Genomic DNA, 18,148 nt, shown 5'->3' with positions numbered 1-18,148 from the left:
AGAAATCGGATACAGGTAAGAAAATTTAAATAAAACAAAATTGAAAGACTAAAACCCATGAAAATTTACACAAACTGATTTTACTTCTAGATATCATGTCACAATGACAAGTAACAATAAAGTCACAACTGCTTTTAAATAACAGCATCTAAAGATTTTTGAGTACCTAGTTATTTTCATGTACACATTGCATTTTCATTTTTATACAAGTAGGTTGGCATCCAGATTGCAGACAAAACTTCTTGGGTAATGAGGCCTACCATCCGTCCGTTCATGAGCACAGAAAGCACTATTTATATTCACTGTATTATCTGAGACATCTGACAGCATGTAACATAGACCTCAAAGTGGTGATATTAAAAACAATTCCAAACAGTACTAAAAATGGGGTTTCACAGACCCAGAAAGACAAACATGGTATGTATTCATTCTTTAAGTGGATATTAGTGTAAAGCAAAGAATAACCAGGCCACATTCCACAACCCCAGAGAAGCTAGGTAAAAAGGGGGCCCCACGAAAGGAAAATAGTTATGATCCCCTGGGTAAACTTGGAGGAGAGATGGGATGGCAACATGCGGGATCAAGATCAAGTTGGGGGAGTAGAGGGGTAGAGCAATGAAAGAGATATCTTTTGATAGAGGGAGCCATTATGGGGTTAGAGGGAAACCTTGTGCTAAAAAATTCTCAGGAATCTACAAGGATGACCCCAGATAAGATTCCAAGCAATAGTAGAGAGGGGGTCTGAATGGGCCTTCTCCTTTAATCAGATTAGTGACTACCTTGTCAAAGTAGAACATACATCCAGTAACTGATGGAAGCAGATGCAGTGATCCATAGCTAAGCTCCTAGAGTTCAGCTGAAGAGAGGAAGGACAGATCGTATGAAAAGGGGGGGGGGGTCAAGAACATGACAGGGACAATCACAGAGACACCTGACCCAAACTAGTGGGGCTCATGGACTATAGACTGACAGCTGGGGAACCTGAATGGGACATTATTAGACCCTCTGAATATGAGTGACAGTTATGTGACTTGATCTGTTGGGGAGGTACCAGGCAGTGGCACCAGGACCTAGCCCAGATGCGTACAAGGGGCGTGAATGGGTTTTTGGAGCCCATTTCCTATGGTGGGATACCTTGCTTAGCCTTGTTACAGGAGGGAGGGGCTTGGTCCTGCCTCAACTTGGTATGCCAGACTTTGTTGGCTCCCCATGAAAGGCCTTGCCCCCTATGAGGACTAAATGGGGGAGGTGGGGAGAGAGGGATGCAGGGGAAACTGGGGATGGTATGTAAAATGAAAACTAAATTTTTAAAATAAAACAAAAAATAGGGTTTCATACTGTAGTGTACATTTTTCATCCTGATATCTCTGAAAGCATTAGAATGTGTCTGTCCCCCTCCAAAATAAAAAGTAATATTTAAAAAATTGACTTTAAAAAAATAAAACCAAAAAGTACTTCAGAAAACAAATCCTAAGATGTTCTGAGTTGTAATCTTCCTGAATCTACTTCATTTCGACCTAATTTTGCAACCAGTACTGCTATATAATGATTTAGGAATCACAATCCCCAGTCCTTGACCATGTACTTCAGAACTGACAGCATTCTTAAAGGAATCCTACATTCCCAACTAATTACTCAACAGAGACTAATCAAGTTTTGTATACATATACAAATCTATGTGAATTTTAAGCCACAGCTATTTTTAATAGTGATGAAAATATATGCACAGCTGTACATAGATCACCATTAAATGCAGGAACAAAAGTATCATTTGATGCATATCAAATAAACTCCTAAAAAGCCTACTTGAATGTATTTTCATTTACTTTGATACAGTATTAGAAAGGACAGCACATAATTATGGAGACTGCTGCAAATACTTGATGCTAAGTGTTCTGTATCAGGCATGCAGATTACTATTTAAGAATTTCTCATGTATATATCTTAACATATATTACAAGCTACAGAGTATTTAAAGCATTTAGTAATTTTAATTCAAATTTTAACTGACCTAAGTGGGGACAAACAAAAAATTTCCTCAAACTGTCATAATACAATATTAAAATCTTATTGAGTTGATATTTAAACTTATTACATGTTATTCTTAAAATTTCAAAATTCATGGAAACTGCTATCACAAATAAAAATGTATGATTTCTCAGCAGCAGTCTGTTTCCTTACCATACATCCAGCTTGCCAAGACTTTGGGGACTACAAAGCAGTGACATGCTGGTAGCTACAGGTGACAAGAATTAAACAAAGCAGTCTCTTTTCATTCTGGGTATCTTTATTTCAAACTAAATAAAGCTTTTCATGAATACAAACTGAAAAAACACATTTCCCTTTATTTAACATTCACTCGAAGGATAAATAAAACTAACAACCTTTATTGTCTTTTAGGTGTAGCAAAACAAAACTTCTCAGTTACACTAAGGAAATCATGTGTGAGGAAGAAAGGGCTATTTAGAATTATTTGTATATGGGAAGAATATTTTATCATACAATCAACAAAAACTTAGAACCAGATTTCTTGGTTCATGGTCATTTATGGCTTAAAGTACTAGACCTGAAAAATACTTCAGGCTAAAATAAGTGTTTGTGAATAACATATGGACTATGTTTTTTAAATCATGTAGTAAATATTCTCGTGTAGAATCCTTATGATGAAAGGCATATGCAGATGGAATTTTTTTTTTTTTTTTGCCTTTACTAATACTCCCAGAAAGACCCTTGCTTTTGACCTATTCAAGACCTTATCTGCCAATCTTCACATTCTTTGTTAAGTCAGTTAAAAGACACCTGCAATAAGGAACCAAGCTGTCTCAAGTACAGAAACCATGAGGACCAATGGGACAGAAAAGACACTCATGATACCATCTGTTGCAGTCAATCTGGAATAATGGAGTAGCTAGAGTATCAGATGTGAAGTGTTTAGGAAGACCCATTGGAATATTTACTGGATTGGTTTCTTTCAAAAGTCAATCTGCCCTTCGAACTGGAGAACTGCCAGGGTAACAGCACTCACTGTTCCTGGTTTTGATATGCTCCTACAACATGAGAATTGAACTGAACTACAATGATTGTGATGTCATCTCTATACATGCGAGCAAGTTCTTCAGGAAGACTAAGCATTTTAGAGAGGCGCTCATGATCGACAGCTCCAAACTCATTGTTGCCTACCGCATGGCGAATGAGATGGGTTGCTGCATTCTGATCCTCAAAGACTGATGACATCTTCGCTCTCCTTTCTGTTAAAAGGCCATGCATCTGTCCCAGAGTCACTTTGTACCCACCAACAGCTATTGGCTGCTGTTGATGCATACCAGTTAAGTACTCACCCACAATCCTAACCACATCCTGTCTATGCATGGTCTCCCACAACCCATCAGTTGCTAACACTAGGAATTTATCCTGTGGCCTTAATCGGTGATAAGTTACCTCTGGCTCAGCAGTGAGATAAGGAGGTGTATGATAGTTGGGAGGGATAAACTTGGTATATTCATTATCATTCAACTGGTCTGGGCCAGACTCTATCACTCTCTTCTGAAGGTCAATGCTCCATTTGAACTTCACATCTCCAAAAGCCCTAAAAGGCATCAGCAAGCCAAGCAGTCGATCCTGCTTCACCACACTCTTGGCCTCATTCTTTGGGTGTTCCAGTTTCAGACGTTCTAATTCTCTTTCATTCTGAGCGTTGTGGTCATTAGAAAGTGTGACTGCAGACCAAGAGCCATCTTCTTCTTGCACACCAAGCATGGCTCTACTATCGCCAGTGTTAGCCACGTGGAGATCAACACCATCTACATGGGCCACACAAGCAGTAGCCCCAGAAAATGCCACCCGAAGCACCAGGTAATTGAGAAAGGAATTAGGATCACCAACTTGAGCCTCCAATGAAATGTCATTATCAAGTCTCTTGAAAGCATTAATTAGAGCCTCCTTAACATCAATATCAGCTGATTCTCCAGTATTGAGGTCTATAAGCTCTTGCCAGTAAGTCCTCAAGCTATTGAAATACAATTTGGATGCCTCCTTACTGAAGTAATCATTGGGGTGCTTATGCCACTGAAGGATAGGTAGCAGGGCCCGACCACTCTCTACAGCATTTTCAATCTCTAGCAAGGTCTCATGGGGTAACAAGGAAACAGCGATATAATAGAAGAGTCTTTCACTGACTGCCTGGGAACAAGCACAGCCTGCATGACCATCAAAAACGCCCAAGAGCATCCCTCTGGTCTGCAAGCAGGTTGCTGCACTTCTCCGGTCCTCAATGGGTGCATTTGCAGGCAGCTGATTGCTGTCAAATCCAAGAATGGAACTGACATTTTTGCCATCAAATTCTGGTACTTTGAAACTGTATTCATTAGCTTTAAGGATGCTGTTGACTTGTGGAGGTGTGAGGTAAAATTTCTGAGGTGTGGAGGCATATCTCCTTCCTTGAGTATACTGCCACCAGCTCTCCCTTGGCCTACAAAAGGTAGCATATGCTGGATGGGGTGTGTATCTCAGGCGATTCTGAGGAATGTACGGTGGTGAACAGCAGAGATGCTTGTGATGGCAGTAACACGCAGTGCCATAGATTCTGCTCAGTTCACAGTTACGGATGAGAGGGAAAAACAGTTGAGTCGGTGCTGGCATGGCATCAGAGAACAGCGGTAGGCTGGACGTTCTGACTGGGATTCCTAGAGAGCAATTAAGACAGATACACACACATAAAAGTTACACTCTGGATGATTTGACAAGCTTTGCTCTATAGAAAATACTTAGGGAATTTACATATAGTAGGTATATCAGTAGGCTAGGTTAATTTTAACAGGGTGTTTTATGGTAATTGCAAGTCTCAGCCATTCAGGAAGCCAGGACTGAACTACACTTGAATTTCTCTTTTTTCTTTCCTTTGTTTGTGTGCAGTACAAACTGCTCAGCATACACATATATCTATCTGGCTGGAGAAAGCTGAGAAGGAAGTTATGTAACATTGTGCCGCAGCAGCAGTCTACCTGCCCAATCACCCTTCTCTCTCTCTCTCTCTCTCTCTCTCTCTCTGCTGTTTTAAAAGGGGCCTTAGATCTCTCATTTTGTTAGCATTTGACTACACATGGATATCACTAAAAGTGTTAACATAGCCTTAACAAATGAATATTTACACATTATTGGTAAATGGTATACATATACTTCTATATTAATACAATGCTCATTTTAACATACATAATACATTTTGGATATAGTAAAATTAAAACAGAAATTCAGTGGCTGGTCTTATAAAGCTTTCTTCTCTATGCCATTGTGCCAGTCGATCAAGCTGAAGAGGTCTGCTCTTCACCAACTGATCCTGGAAAAGGCATTTTAAGTGAATACAAAGAATCAGGTACTCTAAAGCCTCTTTAGGATTCATGCTTTTATGTTTGATGTATTCAGGCTCTGAAATCAAATATAGGCTTTATTGATTCATTGCTGAATTTTGCTATGCCATTTTTGATTTTAAAAATTCAAGTATTCTTAACTATAAACATGGTTTTGGTAACATAAAGTGATCCCATTTCAGAATTTAATTAACCTGCTACCACTATTCCCTGCTTAGTGGTCATAAAGGCAAGCTACAGAAATATTATTTCATCTACCAGAGATCCCTATTTACTCCTTGGGGAATGTTTTCTCTTTCACTTAAAAACAGGCATCTACCTGTCATAGGAAAGCAACAAAGAACCATAAATTAAGCCCAAGGTTTGGATTATAACAGTATGGCATTATGAGTATCCTGAAGATATATTTTAGAATAGGTGTTTATCTAGAAAACTTAAGTGAACATATATCACTATTTCAAATAATGCATAAAAGAAAAAATCTTCAGTATCATATTTCTCTGAATTCCTAAGACATTGTCTCAAATACTCACTTCAACTACAAGAAACAGACTTTAGAACTGCTTTAAATAAAAATTTAAAAATGAAACAAATTTTATTGTCAACTATTTTTTCCAAAAGCTGAATCTACTAAGGAAAAAAAAAATAAGGATCACAGTGTTAAGTAATTTTTATATACTTTTTGTTGGGTACTAAGGAAGTAAAAAGTGAAAATAAGGGAAGAGAGAAAACCAAACATTGAAAATCCATCCATACTTGTGTCTGCTTTTGTAGAGCACCAAACACATGAGCTGACAGAATAGCACCTTTAATAGTGAAGTACTGACTACCAACCAGAGACTTGTTTCTAAACAAAGACAAAAGAGCACCATAGAGAGGACTAGACTTTCTGGAGTTAGATTCCACACGTAAGCCTTCTGAAATGAGGAAAAGAAATCCCTAACAACAAGAATTTACCAGGACTAACCACCTAAACAACAACAGTTGAAAAAGAACACCTGAAAGTCATCCAAAGGTTAAGGGTACAGGATTGAGCCAGATATGCGCAATGTGTTGCCACACCACAGTGGCTTGTACATATAAACCATACTTCTTACTCATGCATGTATGCAAAAAGCTATTTTATGCTGCAAATGCTATCATTAAAAATGAAAATATAGGTTCAATTTTAATGAAAGTAAATTTCCTTCAGAATCTGTAAGTTTGTATTAATTTAAAACTAAGGGGGAGGCAAAGGCATAATGGTTTAGGGAACATCTATTGATGGTGTAATGTGTCTAGGAAACCTTCACTTTGCTTAGGTTTCCCTGTTTTGAGAGTTTGTCTGCTTTTAAAGTCAATCAGAAATGGATGGAATCTGGTGGCAAAAAGCTCACGGTTCATGCAGCAGGTGCTCTGAATATTTCAAATTCAAGCACTTTACAATTTTCTTCACAGAAAAAGTATTTGAGATTAAAAGTCAAAATAGCAGAGAGGGTAATTTATTTTCAACTGAATCTTTTCAGTTATTGCTGCTTAGCATATGGACTGCATTCCAATTCTTCAGCTCCTAACATGCTTTCAGAAGGCAAATTCTTAGGGAAGTTGGAATTCATGAAAGTTTGCCTTGTAATTTAGTAAGTATTCTATCAGGTCAGAACTAATTACATAGTATTTTCATCAGACCAGAAACGGTACAAGTCAATACACTATTAAATGCTTTGATAAACCATCAGCGTGTGACAAAAATTCTTAATATCCTCCTGAACTGCCTGCGATTCAAGAGAAAACCTCTGTGAAATCCTGATAAACTTGCTAAATTAGCAGAACAGAAGCTTCCTCATTAGCCAATAAAAATATCAAGGTATAGTCGTTGGCAAACTACAATAATCCACATTCTTGTTTTTCTTTTTAAGTTCATACACCATCATGGCCCGGACTTGGCAACACTGTATGCAGCATCTCAGTCCTGGGCAGATTTGGCCGATACTGGCAATGACTAATAAAAAGATGCACTGAGACCAGAAACAGAAGAGCTCCCCCGTCCATTCTTTCCGATGTGCTCGGCAAAGCCTGTGCCAAGAAATTATTCCACTTCATCAACCAACCCTCTGTCCAAATCAATTAAAAAAAAATGCTATTGATGCACCTACTCCGGAACTCCGAAGCTTCTCGGCCTTGCAAAGCTCTTGATGTACATGAAAATAAATACTACACTAGTCATACCTCTGTTTATGTAATCTAATTGCATTAAACACCCTGCATAACGACTCGTGAATTTTTTTCAGCATTTTCTGGAAATGCCTAGCACATCTCAGTATCTACAAGAATGAAGAACCCCCCTACCCTTAAGACACAGGCACCAAAACAGCACTTGTTTGATCAGCTTCGTTTGTCCCTACCCTAAGATCGCACTTACTAAGATGTCAAAGAAATTCTTGTGGTCCAGAGCGCCTTTGTCTCCCTTTTCCTACGGCACCCCTTAATTCCAGGAGAACCCCTAGAGCCATCCATTCATACACAAAACCAGTCACTATCCATCCTGGGTACCCAACACAGGTAGTTACGTGAATACCTACCAATTCGTCTGGGCCCGGGACACACACACATTCTCCTGTCATCACAACACGGAGCCGACAACATCCACAAACCGCGCGGACAGCAGCAGCGACAGCAGCAGCGGCCCATTGAAAGCAAGGCAGAGATGCTCATTAGAGGAGGCGGTGGCGGGGAGGCGGGAGCGGAGGAGGGGCGAGGTCCCGCAGCAGCCCAGTGAATGGGCTGGGAGGGAGGAGAGGATGGCGGGGAGGGGGGGAGAAAGGGGAGGGCAGAAGAAGAAACCAAACAAACCCACCCTGCCCACGGGGCGGCATCACCGCCCCAGGCGGGGGACTGCAGGAGCCCGGGCAGGCGCGGCGCGGCCGCTCCGTGCAGCCGGCGCGCTGAGCCCACGGGCGCGCAGCATCTTCAGGCCCGCCCGGCTCCACGCGGCGCCCGCTTCCGCAGCCCTCGAGGCACAGCCCGCCGCGGGCAGCCGGCGGGACCACGCGGGGCCGAGCGTGTGAGCGGCCGGCCGCGGCAGACACGCCCCGGCCACAGCGGGCGTCCCGCGCGCTGACAGCCGGGGACCGCTCGGGGCCCGCGGCAGCTCGTCCCGACCCGAGGCCCCGCGCGCACCCGGCCGGCCCTCCACCCGCGGGGGCTGCCCGCGCGCGCGCCCGCCCTGACGCCCCCTCCCGGCCCGGCAGCGGCGGACGAGGATACGCACCGGGCCCAGGAGAGCACCCGCTGCGGTCTGCCTCCGGGGGCGGCCGCACCCCTCCGTGCGCTTCCTCCCCTCGGCACCGCGCAGCTCCCGGGCGCGCGGCAGCTCGGCCCACTCCGCCGCCCGGCCTCGCCCTGCCGCCGCCCGACCCCGCCCCCCGCGCGCGCTCGTGCGCTTCCCGCCTCCCGATTGGCTGCGCGAGGGCGACTGGGCGGGACCAGGCGAGCGAGGCCCGCGCCGGAGGGGCGGGGGCGGAAGGGGGCGCGCTCCCTGCCAGTTGCGTGACGTCACGGGGGTCAGACCCGCCCTTCCATTTGGCACGGCCTGCCCATTGGTTCCACGCGTGCGCGCCCACGTGGCCACGCCCCGTGGCTGGTGAAGGGGGGGGCCTGCGCGCGCCCTTTGCCTGGGCTGGCCCGGGGCTCCCCTGGGCGGGCTCCAGCATCAGCGCGCATCGCCTCCGGAGCGGGAGCCGCTTGCTCCCCCGCGGGCGCAGTGCCTGGCGCCTCTGCGGGCCCGCGTGGTGGGCTTGACTGGCCTGACCGGACTGCTCGTGCTAGACCGCGGGAGCGACTCACCCCAACGGGGAACTCAGCTCCCCCGCCTGTTGGTGGTGAGGCGTGGCGGAGCGTCTCCGATGTGTATTGATTGCTTCATTCATTCGGAGCATTAAGGCGGACCGGTGTTTTCCATTGCTATTCTCGATGCCCTTTACTTCCCCGGGCTTGGGCCAGAAGGAAGTTTGATGAAGGAATTCTTACCTTTGTAGAGTAGGCGTGTGCTCGTGTTCTCTGAAGGACTTTGAAATCCGCATTCCCTCCTTGGCCCTGGCTCCTTCCTGGGTTGTGAATAAACAAATGCAGCCAGTATAAGTGGGTAGAACTGGAGTTGGATTCAGAAGAACAGTTTAAGTCAACCCCAGTGATAAAACCCATCTCCCTCTCACTTGGCTCAGTTTGCACTACTGTTCGGTGAGGTTAGGTTTAGGACTGCATTTCCACTGTGTGTGCTCCACAAGACAATTGTTCTATCCTTACCACCACTCACAAAAGTCTCTTTACCGGATAATGGCTCCTTATCTGCATACACATGGATGCTGTTTCCTGGCATAAAAGTTTCTTGGGAGCTGTCAGGTGAATAGCTGTACTTCTGCTCAATGTTAATGAGTTGACTTTGATTTATTTCACACATCTTATAAAGATAAGTTAGTGGACTAAATACAAGAACTGGCAAAGTTACTGTATTTTATTAATCTGAATTATTTAAATTTTTATGCAGTGAAGGAGAAGCTTTATATAAGCAAACTTGTAATTCAGAATTTCTGAATCTTTCAAGGTACGTCTTTGCCCACCCCCAGAGGAGGTTTGGGGAAGAACAGGACAGGTGCCACAGGTAACTCTCCCCAACCAAGATCAAGCTGTTATTGAACTACTAAAAAGAAACCCCAAACAAAAATTTCAGCCCTTCAGTATTCTAATGTAGCCTACTGTCAATCTTGAGTATATCTTTTTCTAATCTGTATTATTCCTTCTCTTTGAATAAAATTATCTTGCTATTTTTCAAATTGTGTGAGTCCTTATTTCCATCTCTTTGGATAACAGGCCAAGAATCTGGAAACACCTGGCTGCTGCCACAAATAAGAATTGTAAATAATGAGATTCCAGGTTTTATACCTCCATTACAAATGACCTTGAAAGTTGTTGCATTAATCAAATTTGTCTCACAACACAATGTTGTCAGTGTCAGGTAAAATTCCCTTTTCAAACTGATTTTCATATCTGCATGGAAAATTCAGACTTGTTTTACTATATTCAACATTCCAGTTTTCTACCAGGATGGTACTGATTTCTCCATCTTATTCTTCAGGGTTCTGAATGACCTGGCTACATTTGAAAATAATGCTGATTCTCAAAAATAAAAGTTATTTGCCACCACTAAATATAGTCAAAAGAATTTGTCATCAAGATTGTATGCCAAGATATTTCTGGAATTGGAATAAAGCCTCCGCAGAGTGATGACTTTGAAATAATCTCAGAGGTGTAAGTTCTAACCTCTAGTTACAAGATTGAGTGACATGCCTCTTGTAACATGGCAATCCATAGAGGTCCCAACTCTTGTGTGCTGGATGAGGTTCCCTGCCTTGATTCTTCTCTGGCCTGCTCTTCCTCCCTTCCTGCATGGAGGCCACCAACTGGGCTTACTTCAGTAGTGCTGTTTGTTATCATGTGACCAGGGCCAGGAAAAATCCTTGGATTTTTCACTGTGACTTGATTGAGCCACCAGAATACCTGTTGGTATTTCAACATTGATAGGTGTTGAAAAGTGACACTAACACAACCTAGGATTGTTATAGAGAAGGAACAGGCAAAGAGAAAGCGGGGTCTTTGAAAAGTAAATAACTATGGTACAAAGAAAGCACTGTGCAAACAAACTAAATGCCTATTCTACAAAATGCCTTTGAGATAAAAGTGCCTACTAACATTTAAGTTGTTCTCCTGGCGCTCAACACATGATCCAGTAGTTTCAGGTTCCAGCCAGAAAGCTTAAAATAGACATAGACGTGTGTAGGGGTGTGAGGTGTTGACTGCCTGATGGTTGCTGTCTTGTGTTTGCTAAAATCAATTAGAAAGAAGAAAGACTGATTCTCCACACTTCTAATTCTCTTCAAGTGTGCTAGGAAGTCAACAAGTAATTAGTAACTAAACAATCAATACTTCCTTTCCCACTCAGTGTTAAGTTGATTCTTGAAATTAATGGTACTTGGAGTCTGTCTTAGTCACTGTTCTATTGCTCTGAAGAGATACCATGACTACGGCAGTTTATATAAAAGAAAGCGTTTAACTGGGGGCCAGCTTATAGTTTCAGAGGGGAGCATGTAGCCCATAGGCAGGCATGGTGCTGGAGAAGAAACAGAGAGCTGCATCCTGGTCCTCAGGCAGCAGGCACAGAGACATTGGGCCTGGCTTGGAGTTTTGAAACCACAGAGACATTGGGCCTGGCTTGGAGTTTTGAAACCTCAAAGCCTGCTGCCAGCAACACACCTCCTCCAACAAGACACACCTATTCCAACAAGAATATACCTCCTAATCCTTCCAAGCAATTCACTAATGAATGAATAAATAAATAAATAAATAAATAAATAAATAAATAAATGAGCTATAGGGACCATTCCCATTCAAACCAACATATCCAACTCCCTAGTCCCCATAGACTCATAGTCATATCATGATGTAAAATGCATTTCCTCCAACTTCAAAGATCTCCATAGTCTTTCAGTATCAATTCGTTTAAGTCCAAAATTATTCTGAGACTTGTTAAGGTTCAAATCCAGGACAAAAGGCTGAGGTGACTACTTAACATATCAAAGTTATATTAAGTTATGCATCCCTCAGTCCCCACCTGTTAAGGGTGTGACTGGCATACCCTGACCTCTACTATGAACTCTCTAGCCCAGGGACTTGCCCCCACCCCCATGGTCTCCCTATGTAATCTAGACCCCTTTTGTGCCTTTGGCCTCTTGGATGCTGCACCTTATTTCCATCTCCCCCCCCCTCTCACCTTTCCCTCTCCCCACATGGCCCAGCTCAGTCTGGTACACTCTGGACTCTACCAGATGTCTCTGCCTCTGTGTATGCTTTCCGTGTTATCTATAATAAGCTTTCTCCTCCACCATACCTAGAAGCAGTCATGCCCTTTCCTTTTTATTTCTTTTCTTTAATTCAAGACTCAAGGCATTTTGTAGAATAGGCATTTAGTTTGTTTGCACAGTGCTTTCTTTGTACCATAGTTATTTACTTTTCAAAGACCCCCGCTTTCTCTTTACCTGTTCCTTCTCTATAACAATCCTAGGTTGTGTTAGTGTCGCTTTTCAACACCTATCAATGTTGAAATACCAACAGGTATTCTGGTGGCTCAATCAAGTCACAGAGAAAAATCCAAGGATTTTTCCTGGCCCTGGTCACATGATAACAAACAGCACTACTGAAGTAAGCCCAGTTGGTGGCCTCCACCCAGGAAGGGAGGAAGAGCAGGCCAGAGAAGAAGACTCTCTTAACTGTAATGTCTTATAAAATCAAAATTAAAAAAGCAGATCACATACTTCTAACATATAGTGGTACCAAATATGCATTACCGTTCCAAAAGGGAGGAAAGGGAGCATAATGAAGAAATACTGGACCAAAGCAAGACTGAAACCCAAATGGGCAAACTCCAAACTCTGCATCTCTGTGTCAGGTGTCAAAGACTCTGGATTTCCAACTCCTTTCCAGCTTTGTTGACTGCAATATACTTCTCTCTTTGGGGTTGTTTCCACTCTCTGTTAGCAGCAATTCTTGGCAGGAATCCTACAACTCTGGCATCTCCAGCATCTTAGGGTCTCCAATACAATCTAGGCTTCACCTTCATAGCTTTGTGCAGTGGCTCTCTGGACCTCCATGTAGGTACCACTTTGCCAAATGCTTGGCCTCAGTGGCTTTCCTTAACCTTAGACAAAAATTCCTCAAACCCTTTATTCCTGTATCCTTGATTCTTAAGTGAGAACACCTGGCTGAAGTAGTAAGCTTTTTTGCTTGCTAGGTTAGAAACAGATACCCTCATTTCATTACATTTGCATAAGCTTTCAGTTGTTGGTGGAGACCTTTGTGACTTAAGCTTCCCTTTTCATAAGTTGGAAGATTAGCTAGATGGGGTCTTGCCCTGAGGTCACTACTTTCTTTATTCCATTTAACATCATAATTTTCTTTGAAGCTTGTAGCTCCTTGAACATGTGACTTGGCTTCAACATCGCCTTTCCTGGTGTTCTTTTTCTCCTTGCCTAACTTCATTGTAGAGCTGTACAAGAATGATCACTAATTACCATGTGACATGGTTAATGCTAGGCTGTCTTGAAATCTCCTCTGCCAACAGTGTTAATCCAAAACTCTTCAATTTAGCCTCTGGTAGATACTTTTGGACAAGGGCAAAAAACAGTCATATTCTTCATAAAAATATCCCAAGAATGGTCTCTAGGACTCTTAACTAATAATATCCTTCCCCTTTAAAAAGCTCTTGAGCTAAGTCCACATCGCTCTCAGCACCACTTTTGAATCTGCTAGTAGGATTGCTCAGTAAGCCATGCTTAAAGTGTTTGTCTTAGGGTTTCTATTGCTGTGAAGAGACACAATGACCACAGCAACTCTTATAAAGGAAAGCATTTAACTGGGGCTTACAGTTCAGAGGTTCAGTCCATGGTGGGACATGGCAGCATGCAGGAAGACATGATGCTGGAGAGGAAGATGAGTGTTCTTTCATCTTGACTCACAGGCAACAGGAAATGGTCTGTCTCACTGGGTGTAGCTTAAGCATATATGAGGCCTCAAAGCCCACCACCACAGTAGCATATTTCCTCCAATAAAGCTACACCTACTCAACAAGGCCACACCTCCTGATAGTGCCACTCCCTTTCGGGGCCACTTTCTTTCAAACCAACGCATTCCACTCCCTGGCCCTCAAAGGCTTATCGCTATATCATTATGCAAAAATGCATTCAGTCCAACTTCAAAAGTCCCCATAGTCTCATGATGGGGATGTCTTCTGTATATATGTTTCTCTTATTGGTTGATGAATAAGGCACTGTGGCCAATGAGTCAGGATGATAGGTGGGATTAGGAGACAAGGAGGATTCTGGGAAGTGTAGACAGAGAGCCTGGAGAAGAGAGGATGTGAGTGAGTTCTCTCTGGTAAGATAAGACCACATGGAAATACATAGATTAGTAGTTATGGGTTAATAATTAAGATAGAGCTAGCCAATAAGAAGTCCAAGTCAATAGCCAACAGTATTATAATTAATATAAGTCTCTAAGTGTTCATTTGGGGCAGACATGGTTGTGGCACCAAGCTGGCAAGAAAGAGTGCTTGCTATAGTCTCATATAACAGTCTCAAACTTATTTAGAAGTCTAAAGTTCAAAGTCTCTTCTGAGATTCATGCAATGTTTTAACTGTAATCCCCTATAAAATCAAAATAAAAAAAACAGATCATATACTTCCAACATATAATGGCACAGGATATACATTAGCATTCCAAAATGTAGGGAAGGGAGCATAGTGAAGAAATACTGGATCAAAGCAAGACCAAGAACCAGCTGGGCAAACTCAGAACTCTGCATCTCCACATCTGGTGCCAACGCGCTCTTCAGATCTCCAGCTCCTTTCAGCTTTGTTGACTGCACCAGACTTCTTTCCCTTGGGCTGGTTCTACTCCATGTCAGCAGCTCTCCTCAGCAGGTATTCCATGACTCTGGCATTTCCAACATCTCAGGGTCTCTAAAGAAATCCAGGCTTGTAGTATCTCATCTGTGGTAACTCCATGTTACAGTGCCAATCTGTAGTTGTCAGTCTTTGGGAACTACTGTCTGTATTAAAACCTGTGTTTGTGTCTGAGAGGGGGAGTGTGGATTGAGAAATGGCAGGTAAAGATGCTAAGGAAAAGACAGAAACACAGAACAGAGTCAGGAGGGCAGTCTAGTGAATACTGAATGCCCCAAGTTTATTCTTTGGTATTCTAATATACCTGAACCAAAAAGGGGAATGTGGTAAAAGTCTTCTTTATCATGATACAAGGAAGAAACAGACTTTCTTACTTAATTCTCCAAACATTTAGTAACGAAGCCTTAGACTAAATATCTCATTATCAGGCCTTGAGGGTTAAAGTAACCTAACCTTAGACCAAGTCTCTTATTATTTAGATAAGATTGAACATCTTATAGTAGCCCCTCCTTAGAGTCTTAGGTCTCATGGCTTTAACCTTGGAAGAGAAAGGAGAGTTTTGAACTCTCTGACCTTAAGCCAAGATGAAGCTAACTCATTTTTATGGACCCCATCAATTCCCCCTTCTAAATTTAATTAATTAATAGCTGTGCTTCTGCCAAAGGACAGATGACTGTGTCTGTCTTAGGTTGTCTTCTTTCACTTTCCAGCCTTACCTGTTATTGGAACACTCATTCTCTCATGTGTGACCTGTCTTAGGTCACCTGGAGGCAAAAAGATCTTACCTGTCTTTGACCACCAGCCTCTGTAATAAAAAAACTTTAGGGGATAGTGCATAACTTGATGCCATGTACCTCTGAGGCAACTTTTCATCATGAGTTCACATCAAGCTTGATAAAGAACATTAGGACAACAACTTTATATCTAATACAGCATCTCTGTGTGTTATTTGGGGCTGGCACAGCTCTGGGACCAGGCTGTTGGGAAAATATACTCGTACAGTAAATATGCTTTTATGGCTACAAAGTCTCCTATTAAAGGAATAAAGGATGATCAAAATAAATGATTTAAAATTTGTCTAGGATGTCTCCAGTAGTTTTAGCTGTATCATCTAAATCTGCCTTCTTAATGATATTGTGTCTAACGACTCATTAGCATCACAGGCTTCACCTTCACAGCTTCACACAAAAGTGAAGCCTGTGATGCTAAAGTTGTTGGCCAGTTACTAATGTTTAATTTAATTAATTAATAGCTGTGCTTCTGCCACAGGACAGATGAGCAGACAGCTAAAACTCTTCTCTGAAACCTCTTGAGCCAGTCCCTCGCAGCGGGATGGAGTCTCCCGGCCAGTGGGCAGGTGATTTCTCTGCATTGGTGAGTTTACCAGGCTATCACCCCATTGTAAGTCAGGAAGCACCTGTGTGAGATGGTCTGAGGTCCACAGCCAAGCACTCACCTTGATTAAAAAACAAAACAAAACAAAAACCAAAACACCTGAGCAGCTAAGACGTCTCTTAATGCTTTGTTCAGGGAATGAAAAGAAATCTTCCCACTAGGCAGGAGACCTTTTGCCCCAACTTTTAGAGAAGTTTTCCTTTTCAAACATCAAAGGACAAGAATGTACAAAGTGTCCACTAGGCCTGCAGACTAGCTGTCCGGCTTGCTTCTGTGGGTCTTGGAAGAACATTTCTGTTCCTTGCATATAGGCCTTCTTATTAGGCTGCTAACAGTATGACAGCTTGCTTCTCCCATAGTGAGTGATCTAAGAGTAAGACCCAGACAGAAGGCTCAGCATGGACCTGCAATCTCCATACAACTGCCAAGGAGATGTCCATCACATAAGCCAACCTTGGTAAAAAATATGGGAGGAATTCTACAAACATACGAATTCTAGCACCAAGGAGCATCCTGGGCCTTCTTGGATGCTACTAACAGCCATGAAGGAGTATTGAAGGCCAGCCAAGCGGCCCTCACAGGTGCCTTGGTGTCAAGCATGCTTGAGTTTGGCACTTGGGCTGCTTCAAGTCCCTTTATCTGACCGACTGGGAGAGAGGACATTAGCACATACAATGATCTGGTTTCAGTCTTCCACCAATCCCTTCCAATCACCAGGGCTGCTGCAATTCCACCCATAAAACTTAGTGTACTTCACAACTTCAATCACTGAGTGAGTTTGACTCTTACATCCAAGCCAGAACTAAAGAATTGGACTTTCACATACTACACGTTTATATGCTTTGTATTTATTAGAAACAATTGATTATATTTTAGTTCCTTTCACATTTATGTGATGGAAAACAGATAAGGAATGAAAAGATTTTATTGGTTCTATCCCTTATAAAAGGAAATTGTCAGTATATTTCAGAATCCCATAATTTTTTTTTTTTTTTTTTTTTTTGTGGAACATATTTCTACTGCATTGCTGAATGACAGCCAGATTCTGTCAGAAAATAAATTATAAAATGATATTCCCATGGTTTCAGAGAACTGCTGGGCTCAGAGTTCAGTTTTCATACCACAAACGCATGACTCGCCAAAAAAAAAAAAAAAAAAAAAAAAAAAAAAAGGCCATGATTAAAGAGCACAGAGTGTTTCCTTTGCTGTCGGCAGCTATCACCCAAACTTTTGGTGACTCCTACTCTATACCATGTCTGCAAATTCGATTCTCATTGGAACACTTATGAGGCAGTATCACTGACAGTGTTTGAACACAGCTCCAAGCCAGTCTCTTAACTGAGGCTGTCTACTGTTCCCTTCAACTCCAGTTTAAACCCATAAAGCCATGGCTGTGTGCTTGTGCATTTGAATGTATTATGCGCATCTCTAGGACTTCTGTGGTTGCCTGGGGCATGTCAGTTGGCAAGTGGTGATCAGTTTGGTATGGGGAAAGAATCTGTTCTTTATATCTGACTGACTATGCAAGTATATTTGATAAATAATTCTACAATGCTTAATGTATTCTGGCCTAATGCTCTGAAAGAAAGAGCCAGAATCTGCGTCAGCTGGGGACTCTCGAGATGGCTCAGCAGGAAAAGGCACTTGCCATCAAGTCGAGGACATGAGTTTGATCTACAGGACCAACAAGGTGGAAGGAGAGAAATGACTCCCAGTTTGTTCTCAGAACACCACCTGGTGGAGAGGTGTGTGCATACCCCCCCCCCCGCCCTAAATAATATACTAAAAAATTAGTTTATGATGAAGCTGTTGGATAAACATTGACAGGGATAATATGTAACAATGTGCAATAACCAAGTTATCCACAAAATGCTCAAGAAAGATTTTTTTCTCCCTGACAGG

General features: G+C 42.6%; 1 protein-coding gene across 1 annotated transcript; it reads right to left on the bottom strand.

Annotated features, from left to right (window-relative positions):
* Positions 1-2,686: 2,686 nt before the first annotated feature.
* Positions 2,687-8,084, bottom strand: Pdp1 (pyruvate dehydrogenase phosphatase catalytic subunit 1). The gene is made up of 2 exons (XM_051198121.1): positions 7,922-8,084; positions 2,687-4,682 (listed from the first exon to the last, which is right to left on the bottom strand). The coding sequence occupies exons 1-2, from the start codon at positions 8,052-8,054 to the stop codon at positions 3,022-3,024; spliced, it is 1,794 nt and encodes a 597-aa protein (XP_051054078.1). The 5' UTR covers positions 8,055-8,084; the 3' UTR covers positions 2,687-3,021.
* Positions 8,085-18,148: the final 10,064 nt, after the last annotated feature.

Source organism: Phodopus roborovskii, unplaced genomic scaffold (assembly GCF_943737965.1).
Source record: "Phodopus roborovskii unplaced genomic scaffold, PHOROB, whole genome shotgun sequence".
Classification (NCBI taxonomy): Eukaryota; Metazoa; Chordata; class Mammalia; order Rodentia; family Cricetidae; genus Phodopus; species Phodopus roborovskii.
This window is presented reverse-complemented; position numbering and strand designations above follow the sequence as displayed.